The 26,276-nt window shown below is 35.9% G+C and overlaps 1 protein-coding gene across 1 annotated transcript in view; it reads right to left on the bottom strand.

Moving 5' to 3' along the window:
• DENND4C (DENN domain containing 4C) overlaps positions 1-26,276 on the bottom strand; it is a 72,102-nt gene that overhangs the window by 13,056 nt on the left and 32,770 nt on the right. Inside the window, exons 8-27 of the mRNA XM_062600552.1 lie at positions 25,865-25,923; positions 24,412-24,556; positions 23,858-24,033; positions 20,770-20,870; positions 18,778-18,996; positions 17,276-17,421; positions 16,810-16,845; positions 16,532-16,662; positions 15,042-15,174; positions 14,363-14,569; positions 13,536-13,664; positions 12,658-12,802; positions 12,183-12,329; positions 9,857-9,982; positions 8,921-9,064; positions 6,182-7,323; positions 4,678-4,858; positions 3,210-3,319; positions 1,891-2,066; positions 715-897 (exon numbers count right to left, since the gene is read on the bottom strand). Of these exons, the coding sequence (XP_062456536.1) occupies positions 715-897; positions 1,891-2,066; positions 3,210-3,319; positions 4,678-4,858; positions 6,182-7,323; positions 8,921-9,064; positions 9,857-9,982; positions 12,183-12,329; positions 12,658-12,802; positions 13,536-13,664; positions 14,363-14,569; positions 15,042-15,174; positions 16,532-16,662; positions 16,810-16,845; positions 17,276-17,421; positions 18,778-18,996; positions 20,770-20,870; positions 23,858-24,033; positions 24,412-24,556; positions 25,865-25,923 (3,836 nt within the window). The remainder of the gene's footprint in view (positions 1-714; positions 898-1,890; positions 2,067-3,209; positions 3,320-4,677; positions 4,859-6,181; positions 7,324-8,920; positions 9,065-9,856; positions 9,983-12,182; positions 12,330-12,657; positions 12,803-13,535; positions 13,665-14,362; positions 14,570-15,041; positions 15,175-16,531; positions 16,663-16,809; positions 16,846-17,275; positions 17,422-18,777; positions 18,997-20,769; positions 20,871-23,857; positions 24,034-24,411; positions 24,557-25,864; positions 25,924-26,276) is intronic.

Raw genomic sequence — 26,276 nt, 5'->3', positions numbered from 1 at the left:
GTTTGTCTGGCTTTTGTTAAAAATATATGGCAGTTATAAGAGATTAACATACAGCAGTTTCAACTTTCCATTTCAGAATATTAAGACCAACTATCACTACATTTACTGAAGCTTTAATAGTCCGACACAGGCATTAGCCAGAGATGTTTGAGATTTCCAAGTCAAAAAGTTATGAAAATACAAAGCTGACAGAACATCAACAAATCCCATAGAAAAATTCAGAGTTCACAGTAGCACTGTTTCAGTTCTCTCCTCTTCCAACATGACATCTTCCCCCTAAAGTTTATTTTCTCAAACTGTTTCAAAACCTTTATCGTTTTTCTCTGTTTCAGTGTTACAGCAGTATTATTTGTCATTGAATACATGAACAAAGGAAGTTCCAGGCACTCCAAAGGCTTTCTCTCAAAGAGAGTCCCAGCAGAAGTACTTATTTTTTCCCCACAATCCTTTGTCCTGCTGCATTAAATTCTAAACACAAGGAAAGAAGAAATACTTTCTGCGTGTCTTTAAAAGCTGCAGGGGTTTTAACAACAGTCAGTAGAACCTTTTACCTATTACTTAGCACACTTAGAACACGTGAAAAGAACATGAGAACACCAATTACAGTAATTACAATTATATTTCCACACTATTTGGCACACAAGCCAATCTTCATTCTGGAAGAGAAGAAAAACTACTGATTTTCTGCTAAGTGCTGATTCCAATTCTACTCACCTCTGTTCAGCTGTAGAGCTAGTTTCTTCCACTATGGTATGGCTAGACTGTGGGTGATCAGAAAAACTGATCAGATCAGCAACAGCTGGACTGGACAAGAGTTTCTGCTCCACAGGATCCGTGGTTAATGGAATGTTACCACTCTGTAAACTATCTCCAGAGGTACTTTGCTTCAGAAAAAAGCTAAGTTACAGCACAAACAGAAGGGAGCAAAAATAGGAAGGTTAAGATGTAAGGATAGTATCATTTTAAAAGTTAGAATTTACTTTCAGGAAAGAACAAAAATAAGGACACTTAAAGGTTTTTTTTAAAAAAATCAAGCATATTGGACAAGAAGACACAATTTCATTCTATCTGCTTCACTGAAACTTACGTAGAAAAGTAAATCAACACATGCATAGTTCTGGTCTGCAACATATGAAAGCTTATTCTGGTGGTGGCAAAATTACAAGTGAATTTGAAGTTTATAACTAGTTCCCATCAATCACTGATAGCTTGCACATCACTAAAAGTGGTTACTATTTTAACAAACCCGAGACCTGAGAGATCATATACCAGCATAGACACAGTGTAACAGGAACACACTTTGCTTTCTAGAGATATTGCAAGTACACACAATATAGACGTTCTGCTTCAGCATTAAAGATAACTAACAAGCTGTAGTTCACAGCAGTAACAATTACAGTGAGGACCCATTTTAAGTTAACCTGAGAAAGGTTTCAGTTCCAGTCTCCACAATGCAATTTAGAAGAGGTAAAAATAGTAAGTTGAGAAGCTGTAAGTAAATTGGAGAACTACCAGAGAAATAATAAGCTGGAGCTGAAAACCTTCTCTAGGATATGTTATAGAGAAGTTTTAGTAAATTTGATATTGGAAGACTTCTTTGCCTTCAGTTTTAGCATTGCTTCACAATTTTTTTGCTTCACAAAAAAGTGGTAAAACACCAAGAAGCAACAAACCAAAATTCTTTGTTTCTTCCTCTATTTTTACTACAAGTTTCAATGGTTTATAAAATGTGTAATTAGTACTGAAATGCAATCACAGCTGCCCAGTAAGCAATGGCATACTCTAGCACATCTAGCTAAAACTACCAGGAGATATAACTAAGATACTTTTCTGAATAAATGTTACCGTGTACAAGTACAAAGGCAGAAACAAAGCATCTGTAAAACTAACCTTGCAGAGCCCCTCAAGTCTTTAAATTCAACTTGAAGTAAAGGTAGAAAAGTACTTTTACAGAAAGGACAGGTGGTGTTCAAGTTTGAATCATCTGCTGTCCATCCAGCCATAATTTCCTCATCATAAACCAAAGCACTGCAAGCTCTGCACTGAGAGCAGCTTGACATCAACACCTAAAACATGAAAGAATCAATATTATCAGTTTTATTTTAGAATTTTTTATAACTGGCTTTATAGGATTAGTATCTACAGGGCTTTATTAGGTTAAGTTAGAGAATGCTTAGGGTCTGGAAATATGAGATTTATTAGTACTTTCTCACTGCACTCAGATTTTTCTGTATAACTTTTACCCCTGAAGTAAATTTTTGTTAGGTAGTTTGAGACCCGGAAAAAGCATTACCCCTAAATTTAGCACTGGCAATTTTTCACCACTGTAAAGCCTTCAACATATACAAAATCCAAAGTACATTCGCTTAAAAAAAATTACAATGAAAAACAAAAGTTGATTCTTACCTCTTAAAAGTCTCATCACTAGACTAGACCAAGAACCAGAGAAAATACCATCAAAAATAGTTCTGCACTAGTTAAAAAAAATATGCTTTATAATCCTTACTTTTATACTTTCTATTACTTCCTTGTTTCATCCTCATAGGAAACAAACTCACTCACCCTCACCCCCCACAAAATCAACATTATTTTATTTACTGTGCTGTGTCCCTTACATAACATGGTCCAGAAGTTTGACAGGCATAGATATTCAGAAGATCAAACAAAAAAGAAAACTATACAAGCAAAAAAAAAAAAAAATTACAGCTGAAAGAGTAATAATCAAGGCAAATGCAGTGACCATTGCTTATATGTCTTAAGTCTGAAAGCATCTACTAGCAAAAACTGAACAGAGAGGCGCATCCTAAGCCAGTTACCCAGTAACAATCCATCATATATATATATATATATATATACACACACACACACATATATATATTTTTATATATATATATTCATATATATATATATAAAAGCTTCAAGAAGGAAGCAACATGATTTCTTATTTAAGTTCTGCAGTACTCCCAATTTTGCCCCTTCCCTTAATTATTTATTTTCTTTCTCTATATAACAGAGATATACTAAAGCACTTAAAACACTTTTCAAATGTTACTGCCACACCATGAACTAAAAGTGTCAAAAATCTGAGGAAAAAATATGGAATATTTTGAATTATGAAAGCTCCAATCACAACCCAGCTGAACAGGCAATTAGTGCATTTGGCCTTATTATATAATTACGTCTTCCATCTACAAATTTATTAATCTTACCTCCATTGCATAGTTCTGGAAAATACTAGATAAACTAGTATTATGGGAAGAGCTGTGCTCTGACTTCTCAGAATCCAGAACCTTCGTACTTCTTGGAAACAAAACTTCACCTGTACAGAAACAGCAGTTAGGCTCTTTATTCAAGTAAAGAGTAGTTTATTATTCCTGTAAAACAGAATTTTGTTTGAGCAAGAAAGAGGAAACAGAAGCTCTCCAAAGACTGTGTAACTAACTTTATTGATATTACAATATATAAAATATACTTTCTGTGATTAACGTTTCAAAGTTATTTTTGTCTAACACAAGACCTAACAAACTGGCAAAAGGAAAAATAGCATCAATAACTGAATTCTGAAAACACAAAGAAATAATAAAGAAAGGCAAAGAGCAATAAAATTGTTTAATACACATACTCCAGTACAATTGTTCAAGATTTCCTCAATGGTTCATCTATATACGAATAACAAATAAAAAGATACTATAAATTCAATGCATCGTGTTAGCCATGCCACTATCATGCCTAAGTGCCCCTGGCTAATATTGCAATAAAACAGCTTGTCTTTAGGTAAGACTAGGTTATAGAGGTATGAGCTTTGACCAGGAGAAGACTGAAAGAAGTTGGAATATATCTAAAGCAAAAGGCTAGAATCAATTTTAGAAAAGAAAACTGTCAGTACTTTTGAAAATCTCAGTCAAGCTTTCCCATTCAAAGGCACTACCAGAGTCTCCTCTTCATGAAGAAGGCACCTTTGTTTCTTCAGCTAAAACTTATGCCTACAAACAACTCTTACATATCCCATTGTTCACAGTTGTCGCCATGGCTGTCACTTATACTTAGTTCCTACAATCCTCCTAACTGACTGAAACTAGGAGATACATCTTCAGACTTAACATTTTTGACACATTATGCCAGATACTGCTAGCTCATGTTTGGTCCTCAGGATAGGTCTTTCTCTCTTGATGCAGATGGATTTATATATTTCTATTATTAAAGCATTAAAAAGGGAGCTAAATCAAACCCAAAACTGGTTCAATAACATATCTTTTTTTTTGTCAAAATAAAAATCAAGTCTTACTTGTTTTTATTAAATTTTATAAAACTTCTTGAACACTGATCTTATTTTCTGTATTAACATCAAGAAGTCTCAGGAAAGTACAATTTTACTTAACTAAGCAGGTTTTTCATAGCTAGAAAAATCAGGAATCTCTTGATTGCACAAACAGGAGGAGTATTTTTACACTTAAATCCCCGTATTTTGTATCAATTTTAAAACATTCAACACATTCAACGAAGAGGGATGCATTAGCTATTTGGTACTGCCAAGAGAATTTACAAACAGGAGTACCTAATCATTTGATCTTATCTTAGCACTTTGAAATAATTTCAAATTACTGTAGCTTCTACATTGTTCTGAATGATTTCACCATAATAGTTACCTTATAAACAAATCACGAAGGAAAACCTCACCTGCTGTATAATGCTGTCTTCCTACATCTCCACTGCTGCCGCTACTACCGAGACTAGTTGTGCTTTGCGCAAGCTCACTTGCGATTAGCCCTGGAACTCCTGTTCTTGATGACAGACTCTCTTCTAAAATATTATCTTCAAAACCAATAGGAAAGGTAAAGTCTGGTCGATTGTTCTCTTCCTTTAACACATCAACAAGAACAACAAGAAAACACAAGTGTTTTCAGTGCTTCAAGATCCATTGTTTTGCTTCCACTTCATCATAATACATAATTCAGGTAGCAGATTAGTTTATATGTAACAAATTCTGTACATTAAGGTTGTGTCTTAAACCTATGCAAACTAAGAGAAGAGTAGTGAGAATATTTAGATGATGATCAAACTGAATGACAACCGAAGTGTCAGGGAGAGTAACTTCTTTATTACAAAGGAGAACAGGACAAATGGCACAGACCTTGGCATTTGGAAGGCTAGCATTAAACAGGAGAAAAGAATGGCAGAAATTATCAGAAAAATATCCTAATTCAGTTTTGAAGAGATAAGATTGAGATAGCAATGACATGTACGAGAAAAAATGATACAACAATAACACAGTAACTTCTTATTATCATAGGCAAAAAATGTTCAAATTTTTTGAAAAACATCTATTGTTTTTAGTAGAAAGAACCCTACTGGTAATATCAGTTAAATCTGTTCCAAGTAAGCCAGACAACCATCTCTCCCCGCTTCTATGGAAGTGAGGCAAAGAAGGCAGAATTTAAGAAAGGAATCAAGAAGCCATCTTGTAAACAGCCTGAAGCTGGGAGACAAGTGATTCTCAAAGAATCTCCCGTGAAGGGAGAAAGCAGAGGTCTTCCTAAGAGGAAAAAAAAGTACGTTTGGAGACACAATAACAAGATGTATACGGAGAGGAAGAAGTTATAAAATTAATCCCTCCATCTCCTTTTTGATTCATACCCTTATACTCTGAAATGTTTTACTAAAAAACAAAACAAAACAAAACAAAAAAACCCACCACTGTGTTGATCGAATGTGCTCACAAAGGAAACCTAACAGCCTACTACAGCTTAGGCTATCCTTCAGTGCTTCCAACTTTAATCCTCACCAGTCTGACTTCTTAGGTTTCTGGAATTCAATTCGTCTTTGCTACCTTCTCCTTTGCTTGTTATTTAAATAAGCATGAAGAATTATATAACTTAAGGTGATCTAATTTTGTCCTTACTAGAGCTTTTCATTGTAGTTTCTTGAGAGAAAATTTTTTTTTAATACCAAAACGTCCAAGTTCCAAAACTGTTTCCAGACCATTTAAATTACCTTCTTCATTTCAAATGGCATTACAAAGTCACTTCCCAGACAAAACTCCACCACAGAAAAAATAGTTTTGCTTAGCTAATAAAAGTGTACTTAATAAGAATTTTATGGTTTAATCTTCCGGATAGAGAAGCTATTCCTCCCCCTCTTTTCACTTTGCCTCCCCAAGTTCTTCATACTGAAATATACTTGCCTCATCATCTGAGTAACTATATGCCGAGGTTACAGCTCCCCACATTTTACTTGCCACATTGGCAGCCTGTTTCATGCCTGACTTCAGAACATCCATTTTTGGTCCAGACAGTATATTGTCTAACTTCAGATTTGACAGAGTTGTTACAACAGATCCTAATGAGCCATGTGGGGAAGAACGACCCAGTCCTGTTAGGGACGAAGACCGCTCCTTTTGAACTCGTGGATGAGTCTGTTGTTTTGGTCGTCCAGTGAATGTTTTGGATCTGGAGACAGAAGGACTCTTCCGATTTTCGCAAGACCCAGGAGGTGGTGGGACAGGATCCAAAGGCAGGCTTGACCTCCTTTCTTGGGAGTGACCAAGCGTACTAGAGGCTTCTGCTTCCCTGACTGGCTTGTGCAGTTCCATGCTGGGAAACTTGCTACCCAAGGGATTCTTCATATTCATGTAGTTCTCTATTTCATCTGCCAAATTGCGTGCTGCAACTGGTGACACTAGTTTTTCCTCAGGTTCCAAATGTCTTGGTTGCAGGCTGTCAGTAGCCAGCAAAGATAAAGGGTCCAAGCCCACTTCAACATCTTCCCTTTCAACAGGCTTAACCACTCCATAAAAGCTATTCCTTTTAGTTGTTGCATCTTCGGATTCTGTTTTCTGGTTTTTGGACTCACCTAACTGCTTGAAATCTATGACTTCCTCTGTGGCTACATTCTCATTGCCTCCATTCTCCAGATGCTCTTGCCCCTCCCCAGCTTCTTCCAGCACTGGTGAAGACCTATGCTCCAATTCCCAGTCACCCTCATTCATACTAATGTAAGTGTCACTTGCACCAGAAACTTGCTGGTCACCAATACTGTCAAAGCTGTGGGATTTATTAGTATGACAGGGTGAAGTTTTACCCCCAGATAAAGCTGCTGTTAGGATCTTGGCATCTGCTCCCATCATTATTGCTATTTCTCTAGAGTGCAAGTCCAAACTGCCTTTTTTCAGCAGCATTCCTGCTCTGCTTTCACTGCTGAAACTGCAACTTCTCTCTGAAAAGAACTTCTGCCTCTTCTGTCCTTTTTCACTTGATTTCTCAGTAGAAATGTCAAAGACATCTTCAGTTGAATTCTGAGCTACGAACAGGGGGCTAGATCCCGTTCCTGAAAGAAAAAAGCTATTAATATGGTTCCCACAGTCACCAATAATTGGCAATTTATTTCCTGAAATCATGTGGTGGTCTCACCAGTAAGAAAACTGTGAATGCCATTAAATTTCCAGTCTCAAGTTATCTATTAACAAGTTACACTATTATTAGCAGTTTATTTTACTGGCCGCAAGAGCATCTTGCAGATCAAAACTCAAGTGTTCTATAAGGTCAAAGCCTCATCTGGTTCATTCTGTATACAGATTCTACCTTCGTCCTCTGTACAAATCCCCAAGTGCGAGCAGATACTACATCTATGAACTAAAGGAACATAAAAATACAGGTTAAAATGCACTCTATCTTTGTATTTGAGTTTTTGTTGTTGGTGGTGGTTATTTTCTTTTTTGGTACAGAACTGTATTCAAACAGATCTACACATCAAATTCCGTATTTCATTCCAGTTCTGAAGATGACTACTGTGTCTGTACAACACAGAAGCATGATTTTATTTATGGCATCATCATATGCAGAAAATAACTAAAAACGTTAGCATCTCTAAAACACTAAGTATTATCATTCCCTCAGGGCAATTTACACCCAAAAAATTGTTAACCAGGCAGAAACTTTGACTTCTGATTACTTCTAACAAGAATGGTAGTTCTACTATACAAAGATCCTAAGAAAGGACCTCATGTACTATAATCCTAAGGTTGTTTCAGTCTCATGATGATGCTGGTTTTTGTTTAGTTGCCAGCCCGCATAATCGTCAGAATATTTCTTACCCAATTCTTGTCCAAGATTCAATCCTTTGCTATCAGCTACACATTGACTTACCACTTATATGTCCAGCTGCTGAGCTACTCAACCCACAAAAATACTGAGATATGGCCTTAGTCAAAAACAAGTATAATGGGGTAGGAGAAGCCCCAAGATTTGGCTGTTACATACCCACAAATGGTCCTCCTCATAAATCTCAAGATAAGTAAATATATTTTGTATATTACAAAGAAGGCATGCATTGTCCTCAGATTAAATATAGGGAAAAGTAAGCCATGGATAAACGAAATTACTTTGTCAAGGTCAGGGATGTTCAGGTGACAAAGAGTAGAGACTCTGATTCTCCTCGCTTTCTAGTACATTACTGAAACAGTGCATGTGGAACTGGGGAAATACTGATATCAGTCTAGTCAACAGTGATCTCCCATCACAGAATATATCACAGAATGGTTAAGGTTGGAATGGACCTCTGGAAATCATCTAGTCCAACCTCCCTGCTCAAGCAGGTCACCTAGAGCATGTTAGACAGGGTTGCATCCAGGCGGGTTTTGAATATCTCCAGAGAAGGAGACTCCACAACCTCTCTGGGCAACCTGTGCGAGCGCTCCGTCACTCTCACAGCAAAGAAATTCCTCCTCATATTCAGATGGAATTTCTTGTGTTTCATACAGACTCCTTTTAAGTGATCTGCAAAGGATAACTATTGAAACAAAAGGCAGGGCCAAACATTCGCACCTCTCATGCAAATTTCATTTCTTGAAATGACATCAAAAAGGTGCAAAACAATGTATTATAACAAGTTGAGGACATCAACTTTGTTTTATCCAGTGACTCACCATCACTGTTTTTCCTTCTGCTGCTATCAAAAATGCCAGATGGAACTTTCACAATACTGTTACCCCAAGCAGGTGGGTCCATTAGACTGTGAGTTTCTATATTCAGCTGTTGCTTTTCACCAGGCTCTCCTGTACCACAAATCTCTGTAAGAAAGAGAATGTGATCTTTAGTTCACTCACTTGCATAGATGATTTCGTATGCTCTGTTATAGAAAACTCATACTCTCTGTTCCCTCATGCAATTACTGCTTAAAGAATCAGTCATACCAGGTACTGCGTATTTCCCAGAAGATGGTGATACCCATATCACGCAGAGACTGCTTAGCTGTTTACAAGATTAGAGCCTATGCTGATTATCCCCCTTGGTATTTTTGCACTCAATTAAAGGAGAGGAGGAACAGCACAACTCTTTTTCACGTAGGGTTACTTGTACAATGACAGCATTAGAAACCCTAACTGACATTAAGGGTTTAGTAACACAGATCATATGACACAAATTCAGTACCGGGGAACTTAAAATATAGAACAACAAAGGACACAACCTGGATAGAAGAAAGAGGATGGGAAATGACTATATGGTACAGCAAGGCCAAGTTTATAGCATGAAATAATGTCTTTTACTAGGTCAGCTGGCATAGCTGGAAAAAAAAGGACAAGTTTTCAAACACATAAATGAAAAGAAAGAAATACAAAGGATGGCATGTGCCTCCAAACCTGTCCAATCTTTCCATCTATAGTAGATTATTTTAAAAACATTTTGTCTACTCATATTCTACTGTCTCTCAATAGTGCACTGCAAAATTTGATCAGATAACGTAAGGTTGTATTTTGACTCTGGCAACACTATGAATTCAATACCTTAGTATTTTTAGTACTTGGATGGATGAAGTATAATTACAAAAATTGTTTTAATTGGTGTAAATATGTATGCTTTACCTCCCATTATATCTTCAACTTTAGAAAAAGTATCTTTCTCTACTTGTGTTTCAGTAGCGTGAAGACCATTTCCATCATCCCTTATGAGTTCATCTTTGGATCCATAACCCTGGTCTGACTGACCACCTGTAAGAAGCAGTACAAACAAGTTGTTTTTCCCTCCTAAACTTATTTTTCAATTAAAAAAAAAATCAAAGAAATAAAATTAATTTGTGTCACATTTGGTTTTGCCTTAAAAATTCAGAATAGCCAAAATGGCTAGTATGTGCACAGATCTACTTGGTGATAGCAGAGAAAATCAGAAAAGTCAGTTTGGATATTATAGGCTAATTATTACATCAAACACAAGTTGTTCCTCCAGGAGTGCTATGATCGCTAACTAACTTTAATGTATTTTATGAAATGCCACAGAAATATTTCTTTTCATTCCTTTCTCCTCTCTTTGAGAGAAATGCTGCATTTTTGGGCAAGTTAGTCTCACGTGTATACAGAAGAAATTCATGTCCTCACACTAATTAAGTCAACTTCTAACAGTGATTACATTTCTAAAACATCTTCTATAAACTACACTGTATCTTTGTGTTACAGTGTAGCCATACAATGTAATATACAAATATTTTAAAACTAAATAGTTAAAAGAAGTCTATTACTTCATGATATCAGCTATGCTATAACACATTCTTGAAAATGCAGTTTATGGTGGGCCAAAAATCTGTCACAGGAAACAAATGAAAAAGGCCCTCTTTGTTTGGCTAGTTTTCATTTCAAGTGTTTCTGCTTATGTGAAAATAAACAAATAGTATATGGAACACATTCCATAGCACATTAAACAGGGTTCTTTGGTATGCCTCTGAGCACCTACTAGGATATATGACAGCATTAAAAAAAAAAAAAAAAAAAAGAGTATTATTGAATAGGACATTGAAATGTATTAGAAGGCTCCAAAAACCTCCAACAGAACTTCAAGATACAAAAACCACAGATACACAGATGTAAACTTATCTACAGCATGTATTACAGAAGTAATTTTAACTCCCAAGTGTAAACCGGTAGAAAATTAAACTTAAAAGTTTGAGCAGCCAGCAATTAACACATTTGGATACTAAGTAAGAAAATCTTTTATATATATAAAAAAGTAAATTCCGACATGATGATTCTTATTTTCTCTCTGTCATCATTTCAGCAATGTTAATCTTTCTCTTTTGCACAGAGCAAAAAATATCCTAGAATTTGGCAAATTACCTGCAGAAGTAACATTCAAGGGTAGAATTAATGCACACGTGCATCCAAGGCTTCACACCATACAAGTCTGCACCCCACACCATGATAGCCAAGGACAAATGCAGCACCCAAGAGACAGCAAAGAGCAAAAAGCAGAGCAACAAAGAGCAGAGAGAAGGAAAGTTCAGTAATATAGACAGGCATATTGAATGAAGCACAGGAATCAGACTCAAAATTTTTCTTTAAGGAAGGGCTCAGGATATCAAAAACATGAATAATGTGCAAGAGTCATTTGTAGAATAAGTTTTGAGGTACACAAACATAGGAGATTTAGTTGAGACTGTGCGTAGGTAGGATGTAATAAGTATTAAAATACAATATGAAGAAACACAAATTTGGTCTTGTATGAAATGACTAACTTTCTGTGCACTCTTTTTACTCCAGTTTATCTAGAAGAGTATGTGTCATGTTAAGGGAGAGCTTTTCTCCAGATTATCAACTGTCCTTTCATTCCCAGGGTCTCACAAAGGTTTAGATTATTTACATTTATTCTCAGATTTGGCAATTACTGTAAGAAGCCTGAATATGGATTTAAAAAGCATAGACCATCATAACAAATAAAATACACTAGCCTTTTGTGATTATCATCAAGGAATAACATCTGAAAGCATTAGTCTCTAATCACCTAAGCAACTTTTACTTGCTTCCTTATTAAGGCAGATGCAAGTTTCACTCAAGCAAACTATCATTTCTATGAATATATGATAACATATAAATTGAAAAGACTCAGTTGTCCAAGGCTTTGTACCTTTCCTGAAAGTCCAGCACAAAATGCAAGGCTCATGAAATCACTTTATCAGCAATACATTTAGTTTAAGATAACAGCACTTCTGCTATGGTTCACTCTAGACTAAAGAAGGAGCGCTGATTAAAGTAAAGGAATAATATTCAACAACAGTACATTTCTTTCTCTTTACATACATATATTTTTTTTTCTTTACAACCTCTGGAGGATGAAAGCAGTGGTGGAAAATTAACAGCAGACTAGAAAACTTTGTTTTTTTAGGGGGGACTGTTAGTAGCAAAACCCAGCAGAATCTAGTACCTGTGCTAGAGTGATTACCAATGGAATCAAGCCTGACTAAGTCTCTGACGAAGAGAGTGTGCTCCCCACAGTTAGCATCATTAGAACTATCCACGCTACCATGGCTCACCATGTCCCCATCACTTCCACCTGTGGTATTCTGCAGAGCTAAAGACATGAATGAGAGCTGGTTAGTAATAGAGGATTTAAAAATTCGGATTTTCACATAAATCTGACCTCTTCAGACAACAGTAAATACTTTTAGTTGCACAAAATAATAATATAGAATTCTAGCAACAGAATTTAGACAACTCATTCTTCAGTGCGAGACAGATATTCTGATATTGTTTAAAGCATCAAATTAGCAATTATCCATTTTTATACACTTTAGGAAAGATTTCCCACTTGTAAAAGCCACAATGTTAGATGCAATCCCTCAGAAAGCATTTTGCACTCTTATCTAGCAGAAACAAATCAATTTCAACTAACATGTTACCTGATATCACAGCGACTTGTGAGTTCTGCGATGCTTTCTTTAGACACTGCCTAAATTGTGCTGTGCCACGGACTACATTTCGTACCTTTGTCCACAGAAATATGCCACTGCGGTTACTGCTAGGCCAAGGAGATTCTAAAACTGCCTACAGAAACAGGTATTACAGTAAAAATGGTGCAGTAATAAAGTAAGATGTACAGTACAGTCTGAAGCTTCCCTTTTCATTCTAAGAAAAAAAGATATTTCCTTTCAAAAGTGTTAAGGACAATTATCTGAATTTTTATGAATTGTTCTCTTTTATCCCACAGTGCTGGATAGAATAGCTGAGTGACAGTGAACGATGGACAAAGTAAACAAGATGACTCTTGTTCTCATTCATATACTACAGTAGCAACAAAAGACTACAGTAGTAGCTCTTTTCCTATTATTTTATCTAGTCTAGTTTACTAGGAAGTTCTGTCAGAACATTACAGGAATTTGGAAGCAAGGAAAGGAGAAGGCTATCATGCATGAATCCTGCTACCAGAGGATATATATAGGAAGAGACAGGTTCCAAAGCTCTGACATGGAAGCACTAGATAGGTATCAAAGCTTGGAATTGGAAACACTGTACATGTGTAGGTCAACAGAATTGTTGTTAGCTAAACAGCACAAAAATGTAAATGTAAAAAAAATGTAAAACCATACACTATAGATCAAGTGTAGTGTAAGCATGGCTAACTAAGTACTAACACTAAGCAAAGGCTGTTTGCCCAACAGAACAATTAAAACTATGTGTAGAGCTAAGAAACGATCTTCAAGATGTGCTACAGAACAAGAAGGCAGTAACAGCAGTAAGGCAGACTTTGGTCCAGTATCATTATCAAGATTTCTCCTACCTTATTGTAATAACCGTAAGTGATGGCATTTGGCTCTATTCCAGCATTTTTCATTTCAAAGAGGACTCTCACAGCTTGAACAGGTTGACCCCACAGCCCACAGAGCTGCATTACCACTCTATAGCAGACCTGACAAGATACAGAAATTCACAAGTTGATTGAGGACAAGAATTTTGAACCAATTTACGTTCTGCCCTAATTTCCAACTGTTGTATACATAAAAACAGTCATGTGATTGCAGTTACTCAATATATAATACTCAACAGCCAGAAGAGGGAGTAAAAATTAAACAAGAAATCATACTTCAGTTGAAATAGCATCAGCAGTTACATTACTGAGAATGCTGACATTTTTTCCACTTGGCCCTTCTGTTTGCCAAATACAAGGGAGAAGGAAACACCCACGTAAGAGGAAGGATAACCTCAGTGCCTGTGGATACTACTGAAAGAATGGAATGGTGTATACAGACCAAAAAAGAAATTACATTATCCCTTCATTCAGTAAGGTTGAAAAAGTATTAATTCAAACTACACTTTAATAATTGGGATATTCAAAACTCTTTTCTGGCAGAATATTGGGAGAAGACTAGCAGCACAAATTTAGAATACCTAATCCAGCTGACCCTTTGCTGTTGATGAAAGAAGAACTGAATTTTTATTTGCCCTTGTTAAGCAGACCTTCACTTCAGTGGCACTGAAATAGGTGAAACCAGAAGTCCATAAATCTCTAACCTGCTAGTGGTGGTGAAATACACCACATTTACACTTTACCTTCCACTCTGTGTTTGTGGTAATGATTTTTTTTATAATTTTTTTATTAATACTCACCTCGTCTAGTGGCTCCACATCAGTTTTCCTCATTTTAATGAGAACATCGTATGCCTGCTGCAGTGCTCTAACCTTGGGATGTGCAACTCTGATGTAGGCTGGCAGACAAATAAACCATAAGCTGTAACTATGACTGAAGAGACATTTAGCCCATTGTGGGGGACTCGAGTAATACTTCTTGGCTAACTTATGGGCTGTTTTTATCTCCTGCAGAGATAAAACAAGACAAAAAAAGAAACACGACAAAGATGGAATATCATCAATCTAGAGACCATTACTAATTCAAATACTGGCTTCTTAAAGGTGAACATTTAGTAACTATGGACAAACACCAAACTGAAGCTCCCCTTTAGCACCCCACTTCTAAGCCTCTCTGTAAGTAAAAATTGATTTCAGAATTAATTCTCCTTTTCTCCATGCAAGTTTTCCACCTTTTTTAATATTATAGCCTAAAGCTTAAAAACAGGTTTAGCACTGACCTGTAATCTCAGCAACTGAAGTCATTGCTTTCTGTTTCTTTTCTTTGCAAGTATGCTTCTCAGTAAAGGCCTACTCTCCAACAATGTAATTTTCAGTATAAACACAAAGAATCAATTTTACTAAATTAAATAGTAGCAATTTTACTGAACAACTATACATCTTTCAGTGTTCAAAGTGAATACAGTAAGACTAATCTGACCTGTTTTGTCCTCTTTGCCATGAGTGCTGGACTATTTGAAATGCTGCCTCCAGTTGGGTGTCTGCTGAAAGACAGTTTGAGCTCCTGTGGCCTGTCAAAGAGCTTGAAATCTAGTCGTGGGAAGTTCTTATAGCTATATATATAAAAAAAACAAAAAAAACTTTGTTTCATATACTTGCTGATAGCAGGAAACCCTTGCAAAGACAACTTACATATGAAGAACATACAGAGGAGAAGAAGAAAGCAGGACGGAAAAGAAAAACAGCAACATCAAGTCTTATCACAACTCTCATCATCCAGGTATCACAAGAGGACATGTTGGACATGGCATCTCAGTAAACAACAGAAATGAGAACCAGATGGTTATTTATACCATGTAGGTCCTTTCTACTCAGCACTGGTGAGGTCACACATGGATAGCTGGGTCCTGTTCTGGACTCCTTCGTACAAGACAGACATGGAACTGACTGGAGCAAATCTAGCATAAAAGGCTACTAAGAAAGTCTGAGGAGAGGCCAAGAAAACTGGGATTGTTTAGTCCAGAGAAGAGAAAGTTCAGGGAGATCTTATCGATGAGTATTTGAAAGGAGGGTGTAAAGACAACTGAGCTAGACTTTTCAGTGGTGCCTAGTTAAAATACAAGAAGCAATGGGCACAAACTGATATATAGGAAGCTCCATCTGAATCAAAGAGAAGCCAAAAAAAAAAAAAAAAAAACAACAAAAACAATACTTTACTGTGAGGGAGACTGAGCACTTGAATAGATTGCCCAGAGAGGTTGTGCAGTCTCCACCCTTGGAGATATTTAAAGGCCATCCCCAGACATTGTCCTGGGCAAACTGCTCTAGGTGACCCTCCTTGAGCTTGGGGTTGGATTATATGATCTCCAGCGACCCCTTCCAACTTCAACCACTCTGAGATACTGTGAAGGTCATGGGAGAACAGATGATGATTAACTAAGACAAGAACTGGAAAGAGAATCCTCATTACCTCTAAGAGAGATAGGTAGAAAAAGCATGCCCACAGTGTCTGAAAATTCCATATATCCTGCACAAAGCTGAAAAACACTGAATGAAAGAAGTCTGAAGAGTGGAGTGGGTTTTTAGCTCTTTGCACTCACTGGTTGCAGATCAATAATACTAAGCAGATTCATTACCTCCTCCCTTCTTGTCCCCACTGTGAACCAAAGATAGTGCACTGCAGTTACTACAAAATATACGTAAGCAATAGGAAAGTATTACTACCGAGTTGACAAGGAGTTACCAAAGAGCTAACAACAAAAACTTATTTGCCCTCAAAAAAGCACACAAATATTGACTTCTAGAACTTTAGATTCCAAGTAGATCGTATCTGTTCAAACATTCTTCATAACATTTTATGAAGAAAAGTGTTGCACCAAGATCAAACATCTGTCCACATGAGCATTCAAATTCTCTACTTTCACCACACTGAAACAACAAACCCCCATAATTTGGCTGTTTGACTTGTACCTGTATTTTGGCGCTCGGTCCTGTCCATCATCAGGGGGAGGTTCTGGTGGCATAATAAACACCGTATGTTCACTTTTTTGTGACTCATCAAGCTCAATCAACCGCGCATCCTCCACAGAGTCTACATCAATCTGAAAACAGAGTTTGTACGATTGGCTTTGGGAGATGTCCATTTTAATTACATTTCTTCTAAATACTTAAATGCCAGGTCCACATCTGAATATTTTCATTTTTATTTCATGATCAAGTATCCCTAAGCATTTTGAGAGGTAAAGTACCTTCTCTCCTTTTTCTGTTCCTTTATCCGGAAAGAGCTAGGAAATGAGAAAGGGAAAAAAAAAAGTTAGAGCTTTTTCTGAACTGAAAAAAGAAACCCTAAAATATTTGACTTACAGTTGTGACATTTAATGAGAAATCAAAACAATGACACTAAATTGTCATATTACTGTGGAAGCAATTAATCTCTTTTTGCTTTCAGCAAAGGAAGTATTTGTAAAAGGCTGCTATGAAAAAACTTTGTATCTGTTGATATTATGAAGTAAATTAGAAATCCTAAATCTGTAATAGGAAATCACCTTTGTTTAATTGAAGAAACTACTATTTTGCAGATACTTTCAATATGACAAATTAAGTATGCAATATAATTAAGTGTGCAGCATACGAACAATCTACAGATTATAGCCAGAACAATAATACAAAATGATCAAAAGTATATCATTTAATAATATTAATATTTGTTTTCACCTTTTCTATGCAGTCATCAAAAAATGCCAAGCCAGTATCTTTGTCACTCACAAAACTACACTCTTCAATAAATCTGCTGAATATCTGCGTTTTGGTGAGATGCGTGTAAAACTTTGTATAGGCACGGTCTCGACTTTTTAAAAATCCTAATTACAAAAGAAAAGGAAAACACAACTAAATACCAGTTACAGGTTCTATAAGAAGCTAACATTTAAAGTGTAAACGGCAAAAAATCCAATGCTTAAGTTTCTATTAATCAAGATGTCAGTTTTATTGACAAATAACCACTTAGCATCATTTGTATTCAAATGATTAAAGTAATAGCTTTTATCATTATTTTTTCCACATAGTTAATGAAGTACATGGCATACAATCACCCCATGTAATCTGTTCCCCGAGTCTGTTTATTTTTCATGCAAGAACAAAAGGAGGTGATGACCTCATACAGATTCAGAAGTGCTCAAACCTTCCCCCTCCCCACAAAAAAAGAATTTATGTATAAGTATCAGAGATGCTGGGCTTGAAAATATTTAAGACTTTCCAAACATTTAAATGAAGTACATGGCATACAATCACCCCATGTAATCTGTTCCCCGAGTCTGTTTATTTTTCATGCAAGAACAAAAGGAGGTGATGACCTCATACAGATTCAGAAGTGCTCAAACCTTCCCCCTCCCCACAAAAAAAGAATTTATGTATAAGTATCAGAGATGCTGGGCTTGAAAATATTTAAGACTTTCCAAACATTTAAATGAAGTACATGGCATACAATCACCCCATGTAATCTGTTCCCCGAGTCTGTTTATTTTTCATGCAAGAACAAAAGGAGGTGATGACCTCATACAGATTCAGAAGTGCTCAAACCTTCCCCCTCCCCACAAAAAAAGAATTTATGTATAAGTATCAGAGATGCTGGGCTTGAAAATATTTAAGACTTTCCAAACATTTAACTAAAGTTCTCTTCTCAAATCTATATTAAAAAAAAAAAAAAAAAAAGGAAAAACTACACAAACCCAAAATACCGGTTGCATTTTTAGCTGGCATGCAACTCATGAATAGATCTAAAAAGTTAAGGTCATAAGGGAAGGAAAATGAGACAACCTTTGCTGACCATTGCTTTTGCTGTATTGTGATCTCTGCCCAGTTCTCCGTTTTCCTTATTTATACCAAGAGTATTACTTAGTTCTTCATTAATGGGCTTCTGATGTTTTTGCTCTATACAATTTGAGAAATATACCATAACCTCCAAAAGCTGCTAAGCAAGAGGCTATCACACTACTGAAAGATGATTCCTCTAATACCAGAGCAATTACAAAATTAGAATTCTATTTATGTATATCCATGTTCTACTCAACTTCTAATAGTTTCAGTTTATCCAATTACAATTTGGATATTGCAAAGAGTTGCACAATCAAATGGAAAACTGAACTTTTAAACAGCAATTCAACCCTAAAGTTTTAATATGGTCAACGTTATCCATAGCTGGTCTGCCTCATCCTTACCCTGATGATCAAATAACGAATCAGCAGCAGTTGCTTTATTTGAAGGGGCCTGGGTGATTGGCTTGAGGAATGTTCTGTAACCCTTTAAAATAGATGCCATGAAGCGGAGAAAAGTTTCCTGGATCTCCATCTCAAGTTCAGTCATCTTCTTTTGCCAGGAGAAGTCTGCCTCAATGGGAGTCATCTCTACTGCAGAACCTTCTTGAGTTTTCCTGTGAACTAGTAAAGAGCAACACATACAATCCTGCATTAAAATTCAGTTTATTAGAATAGGTAACTTCTGCAATGATTTTTTCTTTTTTATATTTGCCAGTATTCAAAAGTGACAAACACTGGAAACAAGAACTCTATCCTGTGATTACATCCCAATTGGTCCAGTCTATATGAAAGGCAGCTACCTCAAGGATTAATTATGAGTTCTTCTAGTCTGTCTTGGCCTATGGAATATGAGATAATGAAGAGAATCTCAACTGAGTTAATATTAATCATATACCCAACCGAGTGTGGTCTTTCAGTAATACTCCCACACAAACACTGTTCTGATTACATGAAATTGCCCATTCAGAAAAAATCTTTTCCAAAGAAAGTTCCAACATTTTTGTATACTAAAGGCTGAAACAAGCAGCTGAGATTGATAATTTACTCTTGCATCAAGCTGAAATACACAGTTGGGGGTTAGGTTTAGCTCAGTTGGTTAGAGTGTGGTGCTAATAATGCCAACCTCGTCAGTTCGATCCCCATAAGGGCTACTCGTTTGAGGATTGGACTAGATGATCTCCAGAGGTCCCTTCCAACCTTACTGATTCTGTGATTATCTGTGATAACTAGTAGCAGGTACTGTTGAAAGTTTATCTCAGAGTACACTGTATTTCTGAATTTTTCATTTCATTTCAACTTTACAGCTTTCTTTAGCTCTACAGAACCCAGAGGGCTTTCCTGCTACAGCTCTAAAACCTCTCATGCTCATACAGCCATTTCAAATTATTCCCAAACTGATATACTCCAATAAAAAGTTAAACTAAGACTGTTTATCCCACATTTGTTTAGCCTGAGTTTCAAGGCATTTGTCTTCTAAAGCATAGTAATTTTTTTTTAATCCATACAGCAAAATTTGTACGATTTCTTCTTTAATTTTTCCTCAGCAGGGTTCACTTACAGTACATTCTGCTAAAACAGAAAAACTCCTTAATATACACTGTTGGTTCTGCTCAAGTTAAAGTTTGGAGCTCAATCTACAGCAGTTATATATTAGGTACAACCAAAATAAAAGATGAGGTATTGTAAACAACAGCTATTGGGGAAAAAAATAAAAATTGAGAATCTACTTTATAAACACTGTGTATCTGATGTACACATACGAGCTTTCATCATCTCCTTTCCCAAAACAATGCAACCAAACATACTCTGAACCAACTTATCTTAGAGCCTTCCAACTTACCTCAGAGCTCACTGAAAGGGGTAATACCTGAAAAACTGATAATTGCACTTACAACTTTGCTCTTACCTTCCAAGTCATTAGTTTGGAATTCTTCTTGGAATTTGTCAAAATTTACCTACTTATTTGATATAATTTTGAGCGTAGAAAAGTCAGTATCTGAGTTATTCAACAGTATCTGCAACAAGCTTATCTCACTCATATCCTCCTTCCTTCTGTTATTTTTAACAGTTAACTTTGAGTAATGCTGTAGGCCCAGGTCCAGAAACGTGTTTCAGCTGAAGCTTTGTTTAAATATCATTAAAACATGAGCTATGGCTAAAAAAGCTAAATATAGCTTATATTTGAAGAATTTAGAGCAAAGAAAACAAAAGTCTGGGGAAAAAAAAGAAATGTACTATATATGATAGAGGTCTATATGTTTATACATTATTTTTTATTTAAGAGTTGTAGGAGTGGACCAGAAAATTTATTAGTTTTGTTGGAATATTTGCTTTCCTTGCTCTTGGTGGTTTTTTCTTACCCCTCCCCCTCGACTGCTTTTGAATATATTTCACCTGCTGCCAGTTGTGGGTGCAGTTTCTTTAAGGTGCTGAGCAGATTTTTACATGGCTTCTTAGGAAACTGTTTCCAGTTTGTGCTCTTCTTATCATCTGATCTAAAATACAGGGGAGGAAAAAAGGATACATAATATCCATAGAATATCTAAGAATAGCTTCCATTGGCCTTAATTACTTTATTTGCAAACCTTAACTAAAAAAAAAAAAAAGGAAATTATATTGGCAATAAGTCTTGTGACTATCCCTCCTGTCAAAAACAAAAGATGAAGCAATGTAACTAAACTGAAGAATTTAATTTCCTCATATATGGAAAAAGTCTTAATTAACAGTGGAACTTTCTCCATTCTGCAAGGAAGATTTGCAGTTACTGTAAAAGTCAGTTTAAAATGTTGGAAAACCAGTCTGGTAACTTCATCGTCACATGGTACACGGCAGCCTGCCATACAATAATTCCGTTTCCATTTCCAGAATAAGTTGGCAGGGACAAGGAAGATTGGGAGTTCAGTTCACAGTTTGAGAATTATATAGTTGATTAATTAGTGGAGTAAACAGTCGCTCATCTTTGTTAGCAGGACAATGCCAGACCTTGTTTAGCAGACTGATATAAAGTGAGAGCGTTAGGAGTGTATCCTGAGTCCTTTAAGCCTTTTTCTGGAAGACTCGGGAGAATTTCTGAAGCAGAGTACAGTGAACCATCCACAAAACATAACTTAACACTATCTGAGATGATATTGTCACTGCTTGTTTTGCACTTTGCAGTGAATGTTCAATCAGTTATTTGCTAAACCAGCACAGACATAGAACTTTAAGATGGGAGCCAGTTTTTGAGTTTCAAAAAAAACTATGAGGATTTCTTCTCCCTTCCCTCTCCCATAATGGCATGCCTAAAAACAACATAAGCGTAAGCTGAACTGTTCCAAAAATGCAAGAGGAAAAATCTTACTATAAAAATAAAACAAACGCTCAAACCTATGCCCGAAAAAGGTTACTTTCCTTGAGCAGTTTTCAACGTTACTTTCACAGAGACAGTTGAAAACATCCAACAATAGACAGGAAAGAAGATGCTGAATGAGTAAAAAACATTCAGCATTTTTTTTTTGGCAGTAAATAAAGCTTCGGTCTATCATAAAGAAGCCATTAGCAAATTGCTCTGGAAAGACAGACTGATGGACTGATGTACTAGAAAACACTGAAGCGTTATCCTTCAGTTATGCAATCAAAAAACAATAATAGCCAGCAACCATGCCATTAAAAGCTTTTATACCTAGAAGTAATGCAACATCTCCACAGAAATAAAGACGGGCAACATCATTACTGCATGGAGCATCTTCACTCACTAATAATGTAATACTTTAGAATTCTACATTATCATCAACACAAAGTGCTTTATGGAGATTTGAATTCACATAAGACAAAAAACTTTTACAAGATGGAAAAATATCCCCATTTTGCAGTTAAAAAATATTTGCATGTAATGCCAGTACCAAAAGCTCATATTCACTTAAATCAACATTCAGATGACTTAACAACAGATATTCAACCATTCTGTAAGTCAAATAAGTGTTAGAAATGAGTGCCCACACAAGAAGGGTAATGGCAGCCAAAAAGATCATCTGACTTTTTTGGGGGGGGCTGGGGGGGGGGGAGGGGCAGAGAAAAAGATTTAAAAAAGAGCAAAGCAAAAGGTTCTAAAACCTTCTCAGTGGAATGCTCACAAGAGGCCAGCCCCGAGAGATTTTTAGTTCAGTAACCAGTCAAAGTGAGGTTTATACTTGCTCTTTCAATGACTCATTCCAACAGAATCTTGGCATTCACATCTGTCTATTAAATATTGTACTGTTCCCATTTATATCATTTTTCTAAAACCCACTCTATAACTTCAATTCTGCCTATGACAAAAATATTCAGGTATTTTCCACTAAAAAAATTATCTTCATATAAATGAATAACCTTCTTCAAGTATCTTCAATAAATTTTTATTTTCACAACACTTGTTAAAATTACTCTTTTGGGGGTATAATACTTCCAAATACACTGATGAAAATGCTTTTTTGCAGTGCTTTTTTTAAAATGAGGACATAGGAAAGGAGAAAATAAGATGATGAAAAATAAATAGTGCTCTGTGTACTATTTCTTTTGATGCTCCAAATAAATAGAAGTGTTTCAGTAATTTAAAGGAAGCTTTAATAGACCATCAGAGGAAAGGTCCTCTTGACACAATGAAAAGCAGGAAAGCATTCAATTGACCCAGAGATGAAATGACTAATTTAACTCAAGTGAGCAAAAAATGAAAAACAACCCAGACTAAAAAAAAAGTGACATATGATGTATATTTTCAGAGAAAAAACATGCACTTTATTTAGTGACATTCATTCTCATCTTGAAATGTCTTAGATGTCTCTTTCTACTTATGATCTAGATAATCCAAAAATGAAACTTGATTTCATCAAGTTACTAAATTAAACATCATCTTGTTTTCAAAACCATTATTTGTACTATCATTTAAATACATTACAGAAAAAAGTAATTCTGAATCAGCTTCTCTTTGAGAAGAGTTCTCTTACACAGAACTCAGCTCTACTTTGTGAAAAAAAAATCTTTATAATGTTCCTAAATAAAAAACTTATTTAAGGCGCCCTGAGTTCAAGCTAGCATGAAAAGGTGTCCTAAGGGGCCCTGAAGCTTTAATATCCACACAAATATTCACTGGCCACAGTCAGGTAAATCAAATTCAAATGTGGTAGTGCAATGTAAGAATGTGAGAAGTCATGTGGCATAAAACATGCACTCTTCTTTCTTTTTGGTAGCTTATATCCTATTTCCCTAAAGAGTATTACTAGAACTGAAAAAAGTTACCATTGTTACATTTAGAGCAGCATTTGTATTACACTTCTACAGACAGCCCTAAATTCTGACTCTTGGCTTAATACATTTTGATTTGCTATGAAGCATTAGATAAGAGAAAAAGGATAGAGGATAGACAGGAACGAAACTGTATCAGACAAAACAGTTTTAGTAAAGTTATATCTGAACAATTCAGTAATTTCTCCATCCATAGATAAATGTAGAACATCACAGAACTTACATGTACACCATGTTTGTGTCTAAGTCAATGCACACAATATCCTGTGGTGGATCATACAGATCAAAATATCGTGAATCTACTCCAACAATAAATGGAACAGGTGCACTGAGCACAGTGGCCAGAGACAAAGGACAGAGGGGGATGTATGGACATTGCCACTGAAATGGAAATATCATCTGAAAGAAAAATTGAATGAAATCAATATAGTAAAACAGGACAACAGACACTGTACAATAAAAAACAAGTGAAGTTGGTACACACAGAAAGCTGAAATGAAATTGCTGAGAGTCCTGCTACACTGTCAAAAGAAAGAGTCTTCAAGTCTGATCACTTATTTAAATAGCACATTCCTTAACTATCTATTCAAAAATGTTGATCATTCCAGTACTTATAAAAAAAAAGTAACAGACATACTACAGTACTTCAACTAAATGCTAGTGCAGAAAAAAATGATTTAGTGTGTTAATTTTAACTTAAGAAAGTCTAAGAGCAGTCAGTTATTACAGAGGTAGCACTGATTTTCTCCACTGCTGTACAGAACACTTTGTACTCACAGCTACTACAGCTTCAGCAACTCCTGTCAACACAGCTGGTCTAAGAGAATGGAGGAGGATCTTGCCTTCTAGTAATACAAAAAGTAATAGAGTAGCACAGTTTTCTGGTCCAAGATTCATGAGCAGAGTGCTAAAGTTTGCTCCACTAAAGGGAGGAAAGGAGAGGAAAGACAAGAAAAAAAGTTATAGGATTTTAAAAATACTCCCCCCCCCCAAAAAAAAAAAAAAAAAAAAAAAAAAAGTACTACTGTCTGAAACCTCTTCTGAAATCTGTTGGGGACTGACTAGCTGAGTAGTCCTAGTGTCATTACTGCACATCAAATAGATATCTAGCTATTAAGTAATTACCTCCCTGCAAGAATTCCACTGCTAAAAACCAAACTAAATTAAAAATTATACATAATTAAAGAAGTACGAGTATGCTATTGCTACCATGTACTGTTTATGGCTAAGGAACAGGCATCTTGTCATCATAAAGCCTACTTTATTACTATGGCAAAACCTTGATCTAACTGGTTAATGACTAACCCAAGCATAAAATGACAGTGGTAGCTTCATTTGATGGAGATATTTCAGGTAAGAACTCACGAACATGAATATCCATTTAATATCAGAATCACAGTACTAAATTCTAATAAGTCAGGTAAAAATCAGTCCACCATTCTGATGCAAACATACACTTAATTTACATACACAATTTATTCTCTATTTCATTTGTTTGGACTGCATAGACATTTATGAATTCAAGTGGAATCTGTAAGAGTGGGTAGATGCAGAACTGTCAATGGAAAAGTGTGGTGGCTTGCTGCTCTTTCTCATATAGGTGGTTGTGTAATAGATGTGATTAAACATAGGATTCTTCTAAATATATATGACAATGTTTAAAGAAGAAATACCAGATAAAAAGGGAGAATGCTTTCACACACGTTGGGAGCTCTTGACCAGATGGTGCAGGCAGTACTCAAAAATTACATCAATGTGTAATCACAGTAATCAATTTTAAGTTACATTTTAGATTCCAGGATGTTTGCACAGTTCTGTATTGTTTGTATTTACTTAACTGCTTGAAATAATGTTGGATCAGAAGAGGGGAAAAAACAGGATACTAAATAGTTTTATTACACATTTTAACAAAAATACATTTTTGGAATCTGTGCTGTAAGTCACACACACACACATACAAAAACACACATGAGAATATGTATTTTCCCCCACAGCCTTCTTTTCTCTCCACTGTTCTACAATAACTTAACAAACCATCTTCATTTCAGAGTAACTGATGATGTTATCCTTTCGTAAGAGACAGAGCTATATCAAAAAGAGCCACACTATGTAACACTATAAACATATCTTGAATTTTCTGTTTATTCTGATAAACAGGCTAATAATGCCTCACTGCCATTTGCCTCTTAATTTCTCAAGCAGTATACATTTAAAACACAAATAAGAATACCTTAATGGCAAGGGTGTAGAAACTGGCTGAGACAGTATTAATGCATCATGGACAGAAAGCTGAAAAATATAAAATAGTAAATGACTGATAGGGACAATTCAAAATTTAATAAAACATAATATTCCAATCTAAATGTGTTTTCAAATAACCTAATAAAATGCCTAGCAGACTGAGGGTCACAACGTTAGGCAAGAGATGTGAATCACATACAGTCTTTGGTGCTTCTGTTCACTGGGTCAACAGAGCTTATGTTAGTCACTGAATGATTCTGACAAGTTATAGGAGACTCAGTGTTGAACACGTAACTGCTGCTAGGTGATTAAATAGAGAATCACTAGAGATAATGCCCCAGGAGACTGCAACATTCAATCTGCAGGAGAATGTAAGCAAGCGATTGAAAGACAAAAGAATC

This window comes from Rhea pennata, chromosome Z (assembly GCF_028389875.1).
Source record: "Rhea pennata isolate bPtePen1 chromosome Z, bPtePen1.pri, whole genome shotgun sequence".
In the NCBI taxonomy this organism is placed as follows: Eukaryota; Metazoa; Chordata; class Aves; order Rheiformes; family Rheidae; genus Rhea; species Rhea pennata.
This window is presented reverse-complemented; position numbering and strand designations above follow the sequence as displayed.